This window comes from Helobdella robusta, assembly GCF_000326865.2.
Source record: "Helobdella robusta unplaced genomic scaffold HELROscaffold_3, whole genome shotgun sequence".
NCBI lineage: Eukaryota > Metazoa > Annelida > Clitellata > Rhynchobdellida > Glossiphoniidae > Helobdella > Helobdella robusta.
The window spans coordinates 4,440,842-4,460,400 of NW_008704501.1; the positions used below are offsets into that span (position 1 = coordinate 4,440,842).

General features: G+C 33.5%; 1 protein-coding gene across 1 annotated transcript; it reads right to left on the minus strand.

The window, feature by feature from the left end:
- Positions 1–654: 654 nt before the first annotated feature.
- Positions 655–5,490, minus strand: HELRODRAFT_161437 (hypothetical protein; the record flags this gene model as incomplete). Its single annotated transcript, XM_009021356.1, has 1 exon — positions 655–5,490. One exon carries the CDS (start codon positions 5,488–5,490, stop codon positions 655–657), a length of 4,836 nt encoding a protein of 1,611 aa, XP_009019604.1.
- Positions 5,491–19,559: the final 14,069 nt, after the last annotated feature.

Sequence of the window (19,559 nt, forward strand, 5' to 3'; positions counted from 1 at the left end):
AAAACCAACCACAACTTTCTCATTATATCGTTTGTAAGCTACAAAAATAATATCCTAAAAAAACATGCAGTTTATTTTATGATTATTGTCACTTTTTTTAGAATTTTTGCCTGAACTTATATACGCTGTGTTCGACTTTGCTTTAACGGAAAGCTAGTTTTTAAACATTTCAAGTTTTAAGTAAAAAATCTTATTATGGTCCAACGTAATAACTTTGAGATATAAGTTTTCTATTTCGTTTACTTTTATGATGAATCCTACCAACCCAACCATCCACATTGGTATCGAATATTTGAAAGCACTCAACAGATTGACTGAGTTGTTTAGAAATCACGCTTTCATCCTTTCATAAAATTAAAACTTTTGGTTTGTTTTTGTACTTTAAAAGATTTCTTTGCTCAGGTTATCCTTTCAGAACATTCAACTTCCTCACCATAAAAATTACTGAAATTAAGGCATTCAAACTATAGAAATAAAGATCCGCTCTGTAGCCGGTCTTTTTCATTTAATTGTTAGAGCAAAAAAAAAACAAACTGCTTGATTCTTTTAATCTTTGAAAGTTCTTGTTTAATTTTAAAAAAGTTGTTGCTGCATATGTAATGAAAAATAAGTGTTTAACTAAAAAATATTTAGTCAAATTGAAACAAAAATTTTTCATTTGCTTTCATACCAAGCCTGCTCTTGAGGGAATTGATAATTGTATTTTTGTTTGTAGATGGTAAAAGATGTAACGGTGTCATTGTTGCCAAAACAATCTTTCAGCATCTTATTTTGCACAAATTTGCGAGTTAACGGAGTGAATCTTTCAAATTTGTTGCCAGGAACTTGTGTACTTTTGACCACGTGTATATTTTTGTTTTTCCGCACGTTGTTTTCATAGCTAGAGATGGTACTCTGGTTTCTCCTCGTCTTGTTGGCTGCGCTGTGGTTTAAATATGAAAAAACCTCGTTACTGTTCATAACGTCGTTGGTAGCTTGTTTGCTGTGCATTAAGCTGTCTACGACTTTAGGCAAGCTGCTGTTCTGCGGCTTAAAATGAACGTTGTTTGAAAGTAAGGGCTCCTTATGAGGTGCAACTATCGTAAAAGGTTTTTGAAAATTTTCATACTGATTAACAGTGCAATTATTTCCTTTTTTTGTGATAAGTTCAACCGAAGCCAGGAACTCGCTGTGGGATTGCATGGGCTGCGGCAAGTGTTGCTGCTGAAACTGGTGATTGCGCAGTTGTGGGTACGGCTGATCGTGAAGTTGCTGATACTGTTGATTCTGTGCTTGTAGTTGTTGTTGTTGCTGCTGCTGCTGATTGTATTGGTGCTCCTGCAGCCAATAATTTATTGGTAGTTGTTGTGGCTCGGAATTGTATTGGCTCAGCTGATGTGGCTGGTAATAATTATTATTAACATACCGATTTACTGACGAAGGGGCATTCTGTTGATACGGTTGATGCAACATTTGGTCTTGTTCGCTTAGATTCAGATAACTTTGACAAGCGGGTGATGCGCGATATAGAGAATTTTGAATAGACGTGTTTGGAAAACTTTTAGAATGAAAATTTTCACTTTCATGGTTATAATAAGGCTGATTGATGGACGACGTCTGGTAAATATCTGGTTCCGTTTTGGCCTGGAACTCTCCTACCGATTTCGATTTGTTAAATTCAAAAGGCTGGCTTTGAAAATTTTTTCTGTAAATAACGTTTGAATAATTATATTGGCCATCATCGGTCGGGCTGTTCAACGACTGATCGGATAGTGAGGGTATCAAGTTGTGACCTGTCTTCAAAAATGGGTTGACCTTCGAACGCCTCTCATCTAGCGACTTAAAGAGGTATTTGTTCTGGATCTCCTCATCCAAGCCCAAATATTTGCTCTTATTATTATAAGGACGATCGTAACTGTAGTTGGATCGACTTTCAGAGTAGGTATCATTTATGTTATATGCAGGGCATCGAGACGATATCAAATTTTCGTCAACAAAATTGCGATTGACCTCATCATTGAAATATTTTAAATAACTGGACGAGCTTGACTTCAACTGATTTTTAGACTGCGCTAAGTACGCGAGTTTGGCTTCGATTAAATATTTAGAATCGCTCTTAATCTCATCTTCGTCCATAAAGATTGTCTTACCTTGAATGCTATTGCTCTTGCCATTGCTACATTTTGGGTTGTCTTTGTCGTGTAGTGTGGCAGTTTTGTCCAGTTCAGATTTCTTCCTCATTCGAAAGTCATCGTGCTCATTTCCAAGAAGAAACGTCTTACGCAATATCTCCTCTTCAGTAACGTTCAACTTTTTAGATGGAGCTGAAGTAAGAGTAGAGGTGCCTAACGTCGAATCATCCTCATTTTTCTTACGCGATGATTGAGCGGAAGATGTCCCACCTGCCGTCAATGAGAGGATGATCCTGATGCTGGTCGGCACGTTGTTCAACGATTCAATGGTTCGATGAGCCTTTGCGTACCTGACTGTTGGAATGGCGTAAATGACGTTGTGTTTTGTTTTGAATTCTTGAATGGATCTACTACACTCGACGGAATGCGTTGTGCTGGCGGGCGAATATAATTGTTTCGATTTTGTTTTAACAACTTTTGTGTCTCCTGCATCTTTTGAAGTTTTGTTTATATTTGAATGTTTTTGTTCAAGAGCTATCAATTTAGACCCTTCATAAGCATTTTCAAAATTTAATTTTATTGTAGTTTTTGATGTAGTTTCTTTCATTTGCTTTTCAATCTCTTTCGATGGTTTCATACATTTTTCGTTAGAGATAATTTGAAATTGAGAGTTATTTGCTATACCACTTTTGTTAGAAAATGAGTTGCTAGGCTTTGTAGATTTGTTTACTGTGCGGTGAGATGAGCTGGCTACTTTCGTCAACAATGTTGACGTCTTATCGTTTTCCACTGACTCTCTGCTGTCAACTTGTTTTGATGCTTTTTTAGTTACGTTAAATTTTATTTCAGATTTTGATGTATGCTCGATGTCGCTATCACCCAAATCAGCGTCCATTGTTTTGCTAGTAATTGTCTGATCTAGGTTGATGAATGTTGATGCTATAGATTCCAGTTTTGCATACGTGGAATCAGGAGTGACACTGCGTTCTTTTGTGCTAGATTTTTCATGACTTTTTTTATTTACGATCGTTGCTTTACTGTCATTTGACGTTAATTCTTTGTGATTGTGACATTGTTTGTCCTTCTTCTCATTTTCGTGTAAATTTCGGCTGACAACTGTATGTATTTGTTTGCTTGAATTTTGGTTCTCAATCGAATACCCTGTTGCTTGATTAAACTTAAGTTGTTGTTGCATTAGTTGTCGCTGTTGTTGTTTCTCAACCTCTTTTAACATTTTGTGCTGACTTTTTTGCACTGACTCCATTGGCTTATCTTCTTTTCTTGCTTCATCAATTTGACTTGAATTCATTTTCATTGTTTGAACAGTGCTATCTCTGTGTCCAGTGCGTTGTTGTTTTGGAGATACTTTGCCACTTGTCTGATCTGCATCCGAATTTGAACTTTCATCACCGTTATCGTCATCTGATGTTTCACTTTTTGTTATAGTTTGTTTCATATCCTGCAATTGACAACAATTTCTTTCATTTTTGTTACTGACAATTGGCACTTCCAATTTGACACTTGGCGCAGTTTTTTCTGAAAACTGAGTAACCAAACTGTTTTTCATTTTTACTGAGTTCTCTAATTTTTTAGAATCGTTCAAGCTGGTGTGGCTTTTAATAGATTTTCGCTCATTAACATTGTTGTCATTGTAACTATTTGAGCTTTTATTTTTGCTTTCATCTTCTTCATCATCATCACTATCACCGCTACTATCATCATTACTGTCTTCATCACTATCATCATTGCTGTCATCGGCTTTATCATCCTCACTATTTTTCATTTCATCGGTCATCGCGTCGTCCTCTTCAACGCTCATTCCAGTTTTTGAATTGTTCAGCTCCAAGACTGCATTAGTTTTGCAATGAGCTCCAATGAATTTTTCATTTACTTTTATTGAACTGGTGAGGAATTTTTTCATTTCATTTTCCAGTAACTGTTCTGATGCGTTGCACTGTTTTATGGCATGTTCAGAGCGGACCGTATTAATAATTTTGTTGCTATCACCGGCGCTCAATTGGCGGTTGTGAATTAGATTTTTGTCTGCTTCTCTATCAATCTTTTCCATCGAATCATTTTTCTTTTGCTTTATCTTAACAAATTTTGATATAGTTCTTTTAGTTTTCTCAAAATCATTCTCGCCTTCCACGTGGTTATTTAATTTATTCATTTTGATTGGAGTGATTGAATGAATGGCAGATCTGACAAAATGGCAGGGAGCTTTATTAAAAGGCGCAATTTTTTTCTTAATCATCTCACTGTACTTAACGTTCTCAGAATTCTTTGGTTTGCAATTGTTGACTTGCACAAAATTAGTTTCTGCTGGAGACGAAATATTCCTATAATGGTTAGAAGCCTGATCGAAATCGCGCTTGTTGTGTTCTAAAATCATTTCTGTTTGATCATTTGGTTGTTTGTTGTACAGCGCAACTGGTTTCAACATGCTTCTGCCATCTGATCGTACTTTTTCTGATTGTTTCTTTTTGATATACATAGGACTTTCTATAGAGACTCTACGTCGTTGCGGATGGATAGTTTGTTTTAAATGAGCCGCTGCTACCTCTGGATCTTCTGATTGATATCTTTCCTGTTGTCGCTGACGTCTCTGCTGTTGCTCTTGTATGAGCTGCTGTTGTTGTTGCTGCTGTTGTTGCTGCTGCATTTGTTGTTGCTGTAGTTGGATTTGTTGTTGTAGTTGTTGTGGTTGTAGTTGCTGAAGTTGTTGCAATGGTTGTTGTGGATGCTGTTTTCCTTTCTGTTGCATCTGGCGTATTTTCTGCAACTGTAACGGTTGTTTGGTTGGTTGGTCAGTTATAGAAGTTGTTAGTTGCTGTTGAGCTTTCTGTGCTTGGAAGAGTTCAAATAAGTGATGAAGTTTGTTCTGCTGTTGGTTGAGTAAAGAATGAGGCTGTTGTTGTTGTTGCTCAGTTTGAAGATTATTTTGCTGTTTAGAAAAGGATGTTTTTTTGGAAATTTTTGAACAATCAACTTGCTTTTGTTGCGGTTCTTGCAAAGCGTCAGTTGCAACTGCTCGGGAGTCGCGAACGTGATGGTGACGGTTGATGGCAGCCGACTTGAGCATACACTGCAGCAGAGCAGTAGGAACTTGCAACAGACAGGCTTTAGGATTAATTTGATCCGTTCCTTCTGGCATTTTAACAACACTTTTTGGATTTGCTTCAGATTTATACATTTTTTTCGTGACAAAATCATCATCATTGGGGACATTTTTAATGTTTTCTTTATCGACGGACGGCTGAATGGACGCTTCCAATTTATTATTTTTGTGCACTTTTTGATGTATGGGGTAATATTCATTAAGTTTGTCCATGTCGATCGCCTCACAAACATTTACGACTTTTTGCGGGGCAGACGTCATTTTCATCCTAAATTCTTTTTTCAGCTTGTTCACCTTCGAAACATTACAGGACGTTATTAGTCGTTAAAACGTTTCAAGTTATTGAAACAACATAAAGCTATCTATATGTGTTTAATTCTAATGTATGGTATATGTATAATATAAACAACAGTTAATTGTGGATGTGAAACAATTAAAAAATATCTGGAAAACTTCAAATCTCCAACCATTTAGGATGTCGAGTTGTTGGAAATTGATCGTTCACCTTTCAAACACCCTCCAATGCAACCCGTTTAGCCTTCAACAAACAATTTTAATCTAATTTCACCAAAAATTATTCAGAAAATGAAAAATATATCTTAAAGTTGATAAATTGTTCAACTGCATTGGTTTAATTAATAAATTTCAAAACTAAAATAATATTAACCCAGTATAGAAAGGGTGAAAATGTGATAAATGCAAATTCTTTGGTCGTTTATAAAATTCGCATCGTCTAGTTTTAATTATTATCAATTTCTACTATGAACATTGTCCGAACACATAAGTAAGGATATCCAGGTCTTCATCATTTCGATTGGCTTCAAATCCTCTTTGCATTAATTTAATAATATTTAATTTAAAAACGAATTACTGGTGATGGAATAAAATTTTTATTATAAGTAAATAAATAAATAATAGATAGAAAAAAGTTAGTTTGGTAAAATGTTCATGTTTTCAATAAAATTAAAGGTTTTTATTGATATTAAACAAATGACGTAACATTGCAAATATTTATGAAGCGCTTGGTTTAATTTTTGAAAAAATTGTCAGAAAGCTTATAAAATTGTCAGAAAGCTTATAAAATTCTTATACTTTATAAGTATGTAAAGAAATGCGCGTATCTACTGGAATGCTAAGGGTTTCCACCTTTGTTAAAAACTCTCAAAAGCTGTGGCAATGGAAAGCAGCGTTAATTCACCTAAGCAAAATCCTCCTTCCGACCTGATGTGAAGACCCTATTGAAAATAAATTTCATTCACTAGAGGTTACTTGCTTGTTGAAGATGAGACGGAGACAACTGTTTCAAAATTATTTTAGGTGGATGGCGAAAATGGATAAAATAATTATACTTGTCATTTTGTGAGAAAATATTTTATTTCAAAATGTTCTGTGTTTTTTTTGTGGTATATTAAAACTTATCTTAGTGGAAATGGTCATCTGTGCATGTTGTGCTGCAGTGTTCGAGTGGTGACAAATAAATTATGTCATTCATGTGAATGTTATTTTTATAACAATTCATGTCTATTTTGCATTCTCTAGTAGGCCTACAACCAAAACAAGTTCTGGTATCAATTTTTTTTTAATAAAATTTGAAGTTAGGGTTTGTTTAGGCACAAGCAGATCAACAAATACATTGAAACATTTGTGCAAGTTAGACGCGGCTTGTTAACTTTAAATAACCTATCAAATGTATTAACCAAACCCATGTTATTGACCATTATACGAGATAAGGGTTAGAATACTGTGTGGTCATACGCAGCCAAAGTTTGGGCGGCAGGTTTTCAGTGCACAGCCGTAGCTTTTTGTAGTTGCCGTTGGAAAAGTGGTCCAGTTTTAAAAATGCTGTTAGTTTTCAAAGTTAGAATGGGAGTTTTGTTTATAGCGGAAATTAGTAAAATTATATACGGAACTGTTAACGATTCTTACTTCTTACTTTATTTAAGGTCGAGTGTGTCATACAGTAGTTATCCAAGATAAATAGTTTATATAAAATGGACAAACAATACAACAAACAAAAATTGCTAACACAACAAACAAAGATTGCTTTGCTGGCAAGTTTGTTGATGTTATATAATAAGTTTATATCTAAATTTTAATTGTTTTTTTAATCTTGTATGTTTGAGTGTTGTGGCTCTATTTTATTTGACATTCATTTCGATACTCACCAAATTGACTAAATGTTTCTATTTTTATTTTCTCAGACTTCATCCTTCCAATTCTAACACAGACGATCATGCAGTAAATATTTACTAAAAAATGTAAAATATTCCCTGACGACAAGTGACGACAACCCTAACCAACATCATTTCTTGGCAATCCGTTGGGGTTATACTGCCCAGCGGAACAAATATTTTTTGAAAGACTCTCTATCTGGTATATATTATAAAAAAAAATTGGAATAAATGTAGAAAAAAATGTTAAACAAACAAGTATTATTTAAAGCACAATAAGCAGAGGCATTCCTTTCCTTTCATACAAGCAAGTGCATCACAAAAATGCATCACAAACATGCATCACATGCATCACAAACATGCATGCTATAACAAATGTGCAAACAGGAAAACGCAAACATTGCAAAAGTTGAAAAATGCACACCAACCAAACCCATCAAATACACAGCTACTCACACACTCAGAACGGTATGCAGGCATTAGGAAAGTAAACTAACAGTCGAAAATGCTCAATCACATCTTCACCATCGCGAACGATATCACCATTAGCATTATAACCATAACCGTAATCATTTTCACCATCATCGTCATCATCATCACCATCCTTTCCACCATCATCACCATCGTCGTCGTCGTCATCACATTCATCGTCCTTATCATTGCATCATCAACACGGCATTCGAATTTCTATATATTTTTTCTAGCATTAGCAAGTACACCCAAATAAATACATGCAACAACAACAACAACATACATACATACATTACATTCACGCTTGTTCCTCTCTTCATATGAATGCACTCCTCCACTCACTAACTTCTGTTGATAACTCTCCGTAGGAATCAACTTTTATTTATTTTTATTGTTTTGAATTGGCTGGGAAAAGGTTTTGTTCAGTTCGTGGGAAGTTATATTTTAATCATAATATTTTTATTTGTAATTATAATAATATAAATAACATTAACAATAAATAATAATAATAACAACAATTACAGTAATTGCCATCGATTGATCACCATTAGACCACTAGACCACTAGACCGCTAGACTTTTAGACCATTAGACATCGCATAATTAATTAGTATATATATATACTATAATATATATATATATATATATATATATATATATATATATATATATATATATATAATATATACATATACGTATATTTACGTGCTCTATACGTTTTAATCCTGTTTATCACAGTCGATATACATACATCCTGTCAAGGTTACCATTACAAATTTTTGATTTACCTGTATTAATATTGTTAATATTATTATTTTATTTATTAATGTTGTCATTACGTGTGAAAATAATATTAAAGTGATTCATAATTTTGTTCTAGTTCTTTCAACCCAGTTGACGGTACAATTGCGTTTTTGATTATTAATTATTTTCATTATGTTTTTTGTATAAAAAAACATTTGTTTATAGTTGACGTCATGTTGTTGTTGTTTTTGTTTTTTAAATAATTGTTGTTTGTGTCATTAGCAACGTTACTTCAATAATTGTATATGTACATTTTCACAACGAAAACACATTTTTCTATAAAAAAAAAATCGATCTATGCGTGTACAGTACCGTGTATGTACGCTCAATAGATACATTCATATATATATATATATATATATATATATATATATATATATATATATATATATATTATTATCAAACACTTATAAAGCGCCTATTAAAATCTCTCACAAGCGCTATCGAAAAAAGAAAAATAAAAAACGAACAGTGAAATAATGTACATCCTATCAATAGACGATATGATACAATCAATTACAATCGTTCATCGCAAATAGATAAGTTTTCAAATTCTTTTTGAAATCAACAATGTTCATCATTGACATTCTCATCGACATTGGCAGACTATTCCAGACGATTGGTCCCGACACTGCAATGTCTCTAGACGATGTCTGCAGCTGCGTAGTTGGTACAATCAACAAATTGACGTCATCTGATCGCATGCGTCTGCCAGTCGAAGACAGCGGCTTCTTTATGAATCTATCAGCCAAGTATTCTGGGAGTTGTCCGTTTATGGCCTTGTACATAATGACACATATTTTGTAAAAAATTCGTTTCTTCACTGTTAGCCAATGGAGGCTATTCAGAATTGGCGTCACATGATCGTATTTTCTGCCTCTAACAATCACCTTTGCAGCTCTATTCTGAATAGACTGGAGGTCAGCGATAGACCTTTCTGGCAACCCATAAAACAGACTGTTGCAACAATCCAATCTCGAGTGGACAAACGCATGAACCAATGATTGTGTTTCAGTTTGATTCAGATATTTTCTTATTCGGTATATTTGTTGAAGTTGTGCTGAACATGATTTTGATTGCGATTTTATGTGGTCACAAAGTTTTAATTTAGTGTCAAAAATACATCCCAAATTGGTAGCCTTCTTGCAAAATTTTATCTCATTATCTTCAATCATTATTGAATCAATTTTTACATTTGATAGCTGCTGCCAGGTGCCCACTGGTAAAAACTGTGATTTATTTTGATTAAGTTTTAGACAATTTTTTGACATCCCTGTGTCAACTTCAGCCAAACATTTTATTAGTCTTTCAACTGCACTTTCGAACTGATCTGGTTCACTGCTGACTATTATTTGAATGTCGTCGGCATATGCATGATAAGAAAAACCAAAAATATCAATTACATTAAATACATCAGCTGTATACAGTATGAACAAAATAGGTCCAAGTATTGAACCTTGTGGCACTCCGGATGACTTTGTTTTTACACTAGACAAAATACCTGTTGAGTCCTTCCAGTCAAATAGGAGTCGAACCACTTGATAACAGTTCCAGCAATGCCAAAGTCGTGAATTAATCTGTTCAACAGAATTTGATGATTGACACAGTCAAACGCTGCACTCATGTCCAAAAATGCGAGTAGAGCAATATTCTGTTTGTCGATGGAGGCAAATAATTCAGACAAGACATATAACAATGCCGTCTCTGTAGAATGGTAACATTTATATCCAGATTAATGAATCGGGAACAAATTATGTTTATTTAAATGATTTACAAGTTCACCTACTACGACACGTTCTATGATTTTGGAGATGAAACAAATGTTAGATATTGGTCTGTAGTTTCCGAGCTCATTAAAATCTGCGTTTGTTTTTTTCAAGATGGGTATCACAACCGCATGCTTGCAAGGAACAGGAAGTGCTCCAGCACACAAACATAAATTAACTAAACTTGTATTCATATATATTCATATATATATGTATTCATATATATATGTATTCATATATATATATATATATATATATATATATATATATATATATATATATATATATATATATATATATTGTATAGACCACCAAAACAATATTAATAACGTCAAAATCATCTTTATAAAGCATTAAACTAGCACACGACTCGCAAGCGTCATACGTAGAATGAAAGGTATTAATCATCACAACGCATCATAACACGTTGTAATGGGGTACTTAAGCATACGCCCATTATGAAATTTTTAAAGCAGCAACACCTGTATATCTGTATTGTGCTGTTGTACATGAGCGAGGAAATTAACGTTCAATAAAACTGTAACATTTATATTTGGTTTAATTGAGTTATAAATACGCTGAAGTTGGAATACTTGTAAATAGCATATATTTATGGGGATTGGTATGTATAAAAGTTTCGTTGCACCAAGGAAATGAGATATTTTCCATGGGAAATGGAACTTATCCGATCGTAATGGACTCCATATTTCATTTTCTTCATCATTCGCTTCCTTGATGGGTCGTTTTGTTGAATTGCAGCTCATCACATGTGTTCACAAATGAAGCATACACTTTGTGTACGTAAACTTGCACGCATTCGTTTTGTGTGTCTGTGGCGTTTGAAAATGAATTTTTATTTTTAAATATCTAATGTAATTAACGTGACCAGCTACCAGTATTTTTAATAATTTTTAATAGCAATACAAAAAAGTAGAAACGTTTAATCAATATTTTTTTGTGGCAAAGATGCAGCATTGTTATTCAAACTGCTAAATTAGTAAAAACCAATTTAAACATTAATCAGAATTTTTGGTTACCCATACAATTAAAATAATTATTTTATGTTTTTTAAATTGAAGTTAAAGTATTGCTCGCTACAAGACACACACACACACACACACACACACACACACACACACACACACACGCACACACACACAGCACGCACGAATGCAGAAATGTTAAAGCACTGCTCTTTATGTTGGAAACGAAAGTGGCTACTCTACATCATGGTCATCTGATATTTTTCATACATACATTGTGTGTTATACATACATTCGCACCCTGGTATGACGTCTGTGTTGATTGACCGCTCATGGAGTTTTTATTTATTTCTGTTATGTGTGTGTGGTGTGTGTGTGTGTGTGTGTGTGTGTGGTGTGTGTTTGCGTGCGTCTGTATGTGTGTGTGTGTGTAATAAAGAATCAAAAATTTTACAGTTTTGTTAACAGAATTAGCCTGACAAACGCTATGCTTACACGGGAATACTTAATGCTTGCAAACAAGATTGAAGTCATGTCATGGCACTTAATGAAGCTGTCGCACTCTACCCTTAAAGAAATAATTCTTGTTTACATCTTTTTGGTTATTTTCTGCTCTATTCTTTTTCACTTTTCTACAAACGTTCTCATTATTACAGTCAATACTGCCTGCCGGATACTACAAAGGCTATTTTGTTATTTCAACAGTCGACGACGACATCTCCAGCAAGAATGTTGCTTGCCTGCTTCCAGAATACTTTTTCCATTTCAATTTACTTGCGTTGAAATCGTTAAGTTTCTCAATCGAATAACAGAATGTTACTTTGTAACAATTGTTTGAATAAGTTTTCATAGGAACGTGAGATAGCATTCTGTTAGACAAATGGGAGAATCATCTCTAATTTTTTTATGTTTTTTTTTCAGCTTCTGCTGTTCAAAACATTTTTTTGTTACCATTAGAATGCTGGATGCTGTTTTTGTTGTTTTTATTATCACCATCGTCACAAGTCTAAACACACAAGTGCATACTATAAAAATCTTTAATTAGGTGGATGAATGAATGAATGAATAAACGAACGAATTAATTAATTAATTAATTAATTACAGTTTGCGCCTGTTCAATCAATCAACTTTCCTAGAAACAATTTTTATCGAGCAAATATACTGACGAACGTTCCAACAATTAAGAACACATGTTTGCCAAAATAAACTAGGTTTTATTTTTTTATTTAAGGAAAAATACAAACATCATGTCTGTTAGAATGAAGTAAATTTTCAAAATTAATTTGTTGAATATGAGATTGATTAAAAAATAACTTGGAATATTTTTTATTTCTTAGAAACTGAACTGCTGATTTTATTCTTATTTTATTAGTTAAATTGGGAACATAATTTTAATATATTTATGCTTCTTGAAGTCAACAAATTAACCCATGCAATAGATTTGCAGTATTTTTATATGCCCAAATATTGATTTTAATAAAATGTGTACCGATTAGAATAGTGTCGTAAAGTGCAGGTGTGTGTACGTATCATGCAGGTGTAAGTTTTGCACGCTCAAGTTGTACACAAGTGCTCAAAATGTTGGTAAGATGTTGCCATGCATACTTTGTGAGCTAAGCTGCCTGCTTCCATCCATCTAAACACTCAATCAACCCTGCTGCGATATCAACGTCCATCTTCTGCGCTAATGTTTGCTTTGCGCTGATGGATGCCTGGTGATATGTCCAGTGCCAATTTGTACGATTGTGGATGTTTTTATCTGTTTGCATTTGTGTTGTGCAGAGACGTTGAATGTCATAGCATCTCTAAATGTAATGTGACGATGGCCCTGTTCAGTTTGTAAATCTGGTGTAGGTAACAATTCAATCAAGTGTCAGCAGTGTAACCAGTGGTGTCACAAACGTTGTTCATAAATAATTGGTACTTTATCTAAAGTGTCCAATTTTGTTTGTCCTGCTTGCATCAATCCACAACAACAAATTCGAAATAGCAAAGTTTTTGAAGCCATTAAGGTAGAGAAAGTGACAACGTTTCCATATCTAAGGAATGTTCTAGATTGTACTGGAACAGCTGAAGCTGCCGTTCGAGCACGCATACGTGCAGTCTGAAATAAATGGCATCTCCTTGCCTCTATATTGATGCGGCGTGACATCCCACTACCACTATGATCATGACTTTATAAATTTGTGATACATCTGGTGTTGCTATATGGTGCAGAAACATGGCCAATGACAACCAAACTGGAACGACAACTTCACCGAACCGATATGAAAATGCTCCGATGGATGCAATGAATTAGTCTGAAGGACCACATCAAATCTACCGAAATCCTGCGTCGTGCTGGTTTAGATGATATAAAGGACGAATGCCGGCAACACCGTCTGCGGTGGTTTGGTCATGTCAAACGAAGTGGAAACAGTGCCATAACTTCTCTTGCAGATGTTGAAGTACCTGGCACACGTCCCAAAGGCCGTCCAAAGAAGTCCTGGTCGCAAACAATCGAGCAAGACATGAAAGCTCTAAATTTAAATGAAATGGATACAACTGATCGTCTAATTTGGCGCAAAAAGTTGATGGCAAAGAAAACAACGTCCTACCTCAAGAAACTGGGTCTTTGGACGCTAAACGAAGATTGATTAATTTGATTGATTAAATTTAATGTGAAATATACTGATCTGTATGCGACAACAAAATGTGTTTGTGTATGTGTGTGTGTGTTTGTGTATGTGTGTGTTAATAAACTTAAACTTCTTCAAACTTTCATGTAGCATTTCTGCAGCTGGGTGTATTGTGTGCCATCTGTGCATGTGCATTATATCTTCGGTCATATCAAATGGAAACACTTGGTTCTTTGAAGTAAGCAACTGCCATCGACGTATTTCACTTTGTTATCTTATCAAAGTGTCTTAAACGATACCAGTGGTAATGGAATGGAGTTATCGAACAGCAGTTAGTTCCAAATTATTGTTAATTTATAAGCATAAACATTCACCCCATCTCTCCAGTCAAAAATGTTCTTATGTTCATGTACTTTTTTGTCAATTTTGTTTTACTAACTTCAGGCCGTTCCGTGAGAAATTTTTGGCTACTGTACATCATATATTTTGTTATTACAAACTTCTAATATAAAACACTTAACTATAATTGCGTATTTGCATGTGAGTTTTGTCAATATTTTTACGCGTGTGTGTGTGTGCATGTGTGCGTGCGTGTGTGTCTGTCGGTGTGTATTGTTATAAATCGCGTAATAATAATGATGCAAATTCTTGGTTTTGTTTTCTTTCAAATGGCTTGCTTGTTTGTTTGCAGACTACACCACACAAAAAACGAGCAGAGCACACTTGAGGAGGAGATTCTAAAAACAGCGCACGTAAATGCGTATTAAAAATACCATTACAATTATACGCCTATTGTATCATATACTGTTTGTGCGTACGTAAATTTGAATACAAGATCAGTTATATGTGGTTACACACTAATTATTACACAAAATTATTTCTTACTTACAATATCCAGCCATGTATACAAAAATAAACGTAAATTTATGCACAAATACGCACGTGGTATACCGCTTATACGCACGTACAATAAATACCCAAAAGAAAATTGCAGCAACGTGAGGAGGTATCAAATTCTGTTTTCCTACCCTGGCTCGCAAGATTCACGTGTTATCAAGTTCAAACGTAATTACATTTTTCTGTTCCTTTTTTACTCTCTGTTATATCATCATCTTTTTGTTTTGTATGTACTTTTGTGTGTGTGTGTGTGTACTTGTGTATGTGTGTGTGTGTGTGTGTGTGTGTGATAATGTGATAAAAACTTTAACATAGTAAACAGTGACGTCCTGTTCAGATATCTGTTTAGTTTTGTGCCATGTTTAATCATAAGCCGCGTTTAATCATTCAAGCTGTCATATGGACATGCAGTTGCAAAGTTTTTATAGAACAATGTTTTTTAACATAAAAAGTAAAAAAAAAATAAAAAAAAGTAATAATAATAATAAATAATGAACGATCAAACAATTATAAGTGTATATATATTTTTATGTTGACCAAAGCGACCCAATGCTAACAAATAATTTTTTGCGTCAGACTGCATGAAAGAAACATTTGTCTGGTGTCTGGATGCCTGCTTTACAATGCTGTTCATATACGTACCTACATACATAAACAAGCACACGTACAAACAAACACATATATACAGACAAACAAACCCATATACAAACGTACATACAAACATGACATCTTCAACATTAACGAGTTTGACGTATGTGCTGGAATGTACACACGGAAGATTTATTTATAGTACGAATGATGATACAAATTGCGTGATGTTTGCGCATTAAGTTGAATGCACGCCTCTGGGAAAAACTATTCATAATATTGATCACTTACACCTCATGCCTATATATATACACACACACACATACATATATATACATATATATATATCTACAACATATATATATATATATACAACATATATATATATATATATATAAAGCTCAAAGATGGATAAACAAACTTCCCTTTTTATACATTGATGTGATTGGCACTAGAAATTTTGATGTTGGGAGCCCGAATGTCTGCAGATCTTGGGTTCTTACATTTTTGTTTAGAGATTTTTTTCGTACAAAAAGATGTTGTTTACCAAAAGTTTGCTTTAAGTTTTTAAAGGTGGCATTTTTTGAAATTCTTTAAAAAATGCATTACAAGTATTTCTAATGGCGATGAAAGACTACTAATGTTAGTGCAAATAACACGAGCGCAAATGTTTTTTATGACCATGAAAGATTGATCGTGAGATGTTTTAATAACTTGAAAGAGGAAATATTGAAAGGGATGGCAAACAAGATGTCCTGCCGAGTGTCCACTACAATTAATTTCTCTCTGTCTTCCTGTCCTTCTCAATCAAATCATCCATCTCTTTCTTGTTGTTTGTTAGTTTGTATGTTGGTTTTTTTTTGTTTTTTGCTTGTTTGTTTGTTCTCTATGTTTGCTTGCTGCTAAGTGTTACCTTTTGTAGTTGTTTGGTATTGTTGTATGGTGCGAAACGGAAAACTGTGTTTAATTTGTTCAAATTATACAGATATATATCGAACATGTGAAAAGCAGTTTTTGTCACAGTCCCTTATTAAAGACTAAAAAATAATGTTAGAAAAGATCGGATATAACGTACAATCCCAGAGTTCGTAATAAACGAGTAGAAAAACATGATGTTTAACATCCCAACCTCTGAAGCATCCAAGCAATAAAATATACACACGCGCCATTTTAAAACATTAGTATCTAAAATAATAATAGATGTATGTTTGATATATCACGGACGTCATAATATCTTTGATACATGATATAATAGGCGGTCATGACGATATTTGTGACGTATGTCTTCACTCCGCATAAGATAAATTCTTTGATACATAGATAAGTATATAGATTTACATAAAAAAACATTTTTAGATCCATGCATTTTTTAGATTCATAGATGGATATCTAGATACGTGCATGATAGATAGTACATGCACTGATATACAACTTGATATAATGTATTATATGCTAAAATGGCACACAACATCTGCAAAGATAATTCTACTACATTCCAGGTCGTTGCATGTACATTACTTTTCCATTTCCATCCTACACCCATGTGCTGGTTCGCCGGCAAACTCTACATTTTCTGTTCCATACATCCGAAAATTTTTATTTTCCATTCGTGTATACATTGGGTGTAGTTTTGATTTTAATTAATTGTATTGCGGGCCTTAATAAATATGACGCCATCTTCCTTATGATTAATATTCATTCTGAATTTATTATTAATTTATGAAATATTTGTATGTGTGTGGGTGATTGTGATGTCAAACGCTGTCTAATGTTTTATTGATAATTTTTTAATGTCCGCAAATAATTTTTGTTAAGTGATAAGTAGGATCAGGTTGTACTATAATGTATTGTATTTCGTATGTAAAATGTGCCGGTCTGTATGTAACGTTACGAACCAACGATTTCGTCGTAATGTTTTGATTCTAAAATGTACAATTTTTTACCGTTGAAAATGACGTCATAATAAAACTAAGTGAAAATTTAAACTCTTCTAAATAACATTTTTATCTTCTAACATTTATGCTAACGAAGATGACGTCATCGAAATGAGATGACGTGAAATTTGCGATATTGAATTAGAACAGATTTTTAAATCAAATTTCGAAAATTTTATTCGTGGCAACAATAACAATAATGGATTAAAAGTAAAGATAAAATAACGCAATAAAAAACGCAATGTTCATAAAAAAAATTATAAACCGATGGTTAAAGCACAAACGGATGACAAACTATGCAGATGGATTAGATCGATGTTAAGCATTTGCGATGAGGAGAACAACAACGTACCATATAAACATAACACAATCGTCTTCAATCTAGTTGGAACATTATCTTCAAATAATGAGCGTTTTATTTTCGCTACACAGTATGTTGTTTTGGGTTCTTTTTTTTACTGAGGTTCTTGTATTTTTGTTGTTTCTTTGTGGCGCTAACACGCTTACTCACAATAATAGATCGATAATTTGTTGATAAATTTTGATCCATTCCTAAACAAAATTGCAACCATCATTATGCTCCATTAATTCGCCATAAACATTTCATCCATGGAATTTATTTTCTATTTAATCCTGCAAAATATCTTACCGCTAATCCCTCTGTAGATCGCCAACAGTAACCTGATCAGTACAAAGCAATAATTTTCAAGTCTTAATGCTTTTTTGATAGATCTGATGGATTTAGGCGATTTGCATAATGATGTAGTGCTCATAATTAACATTTTTCACGTAATTCTATTGTTTAACGATTTATTCATTTGTTAATTTTTATTTTCTTTATAGTAACGAACTTTAAAAATGCATGTTTGCTCTGGCTAATAGCTGATACAGACCTCTCTACTATAAACTAGACAGTAATTTATTGCATAGATTTAAAAAATGCCACTAAACAATTTTAACGTTTGTTTGGAGGTTTTAAGAACAAATGTTATCAATTATAAAATTAAAATATTCACAACAACAACAGAACCACTGAACATGAGGTTAAATGTTCGGACTTTGAGGATTTATAATTTGACAAAAAATATTGAAGCAAAAATGCACTTGTAAAATTTTTACAGAAATAAAACAAATAAAATATAATTTTACAACAGTTTGACAACGGCAATATAAACAAGTTACAACAACAACTGCAATGTTAATAAATAAACATAAACAACAGCAACAACAGCAACAACAGCAGTAACATAAATAAATAAAAACAAAAACAGCGCCGATGAACACAATTAGAAGACTTTGTTCTTGTATCGGGGAATAAACAGTTTCGTGTAATTAAATTAGTGCATTTATTTTTGCACGCACTGTAATTTATCATCAGCCACATATGTTACCGCTATTTAACGTTTAATTGGATGTAATTTAATTGATTAGGTCTGTTCAACTGAGTTAACAATTAATAAATAAACAATGAATCAATAGGAATCCACCGAGCAGCAAAGCAGTAAGATTGATATTAAACTCTGGCGGCCCGCTGTATGTCGGAAAATCGTATATAAAAACCCTCGGACCCGAAACTTTAAGAAGATATATTCAAAACGTCTCCATCAAGCAGCCTTCATATCTTAGCAGGAGTGGCATGCCGCTAAGCCTTAGACATCAAAACCTAGCAATGAATCATTATCTAAAAGTTAAATCTCAAACAGACAATCCTACAACAAAACTAAAATATATATATTAAAAAAATGAAGAACATAAATCTTGAAAAAGGAAGCACACAAAACCATTCAATGGCTAATTTTTTGTGCTGAAATCAATACATTCATAATAAGAGTAAGCAAAGACCAAGAACTGGCAAAATTTTATTTAGGAAAAAAAAGTCGATAGTAATGAGAATTTCAACAATATAGGTACTGATGGTTCACAAAAAGAAAATTCAACAAAAGCTGCAGTGATATTGCACCAGCAACGTCAATATACCAACAGTCGCACTCAACATCCTCCAAGCTAGACCTCAATCTTCAAAAAGAATGGAACCCTGATAATAAATTTTTTCAAAGTAGTTATACTANGAATTAAATAAATCCAAAAATGGCAAAATC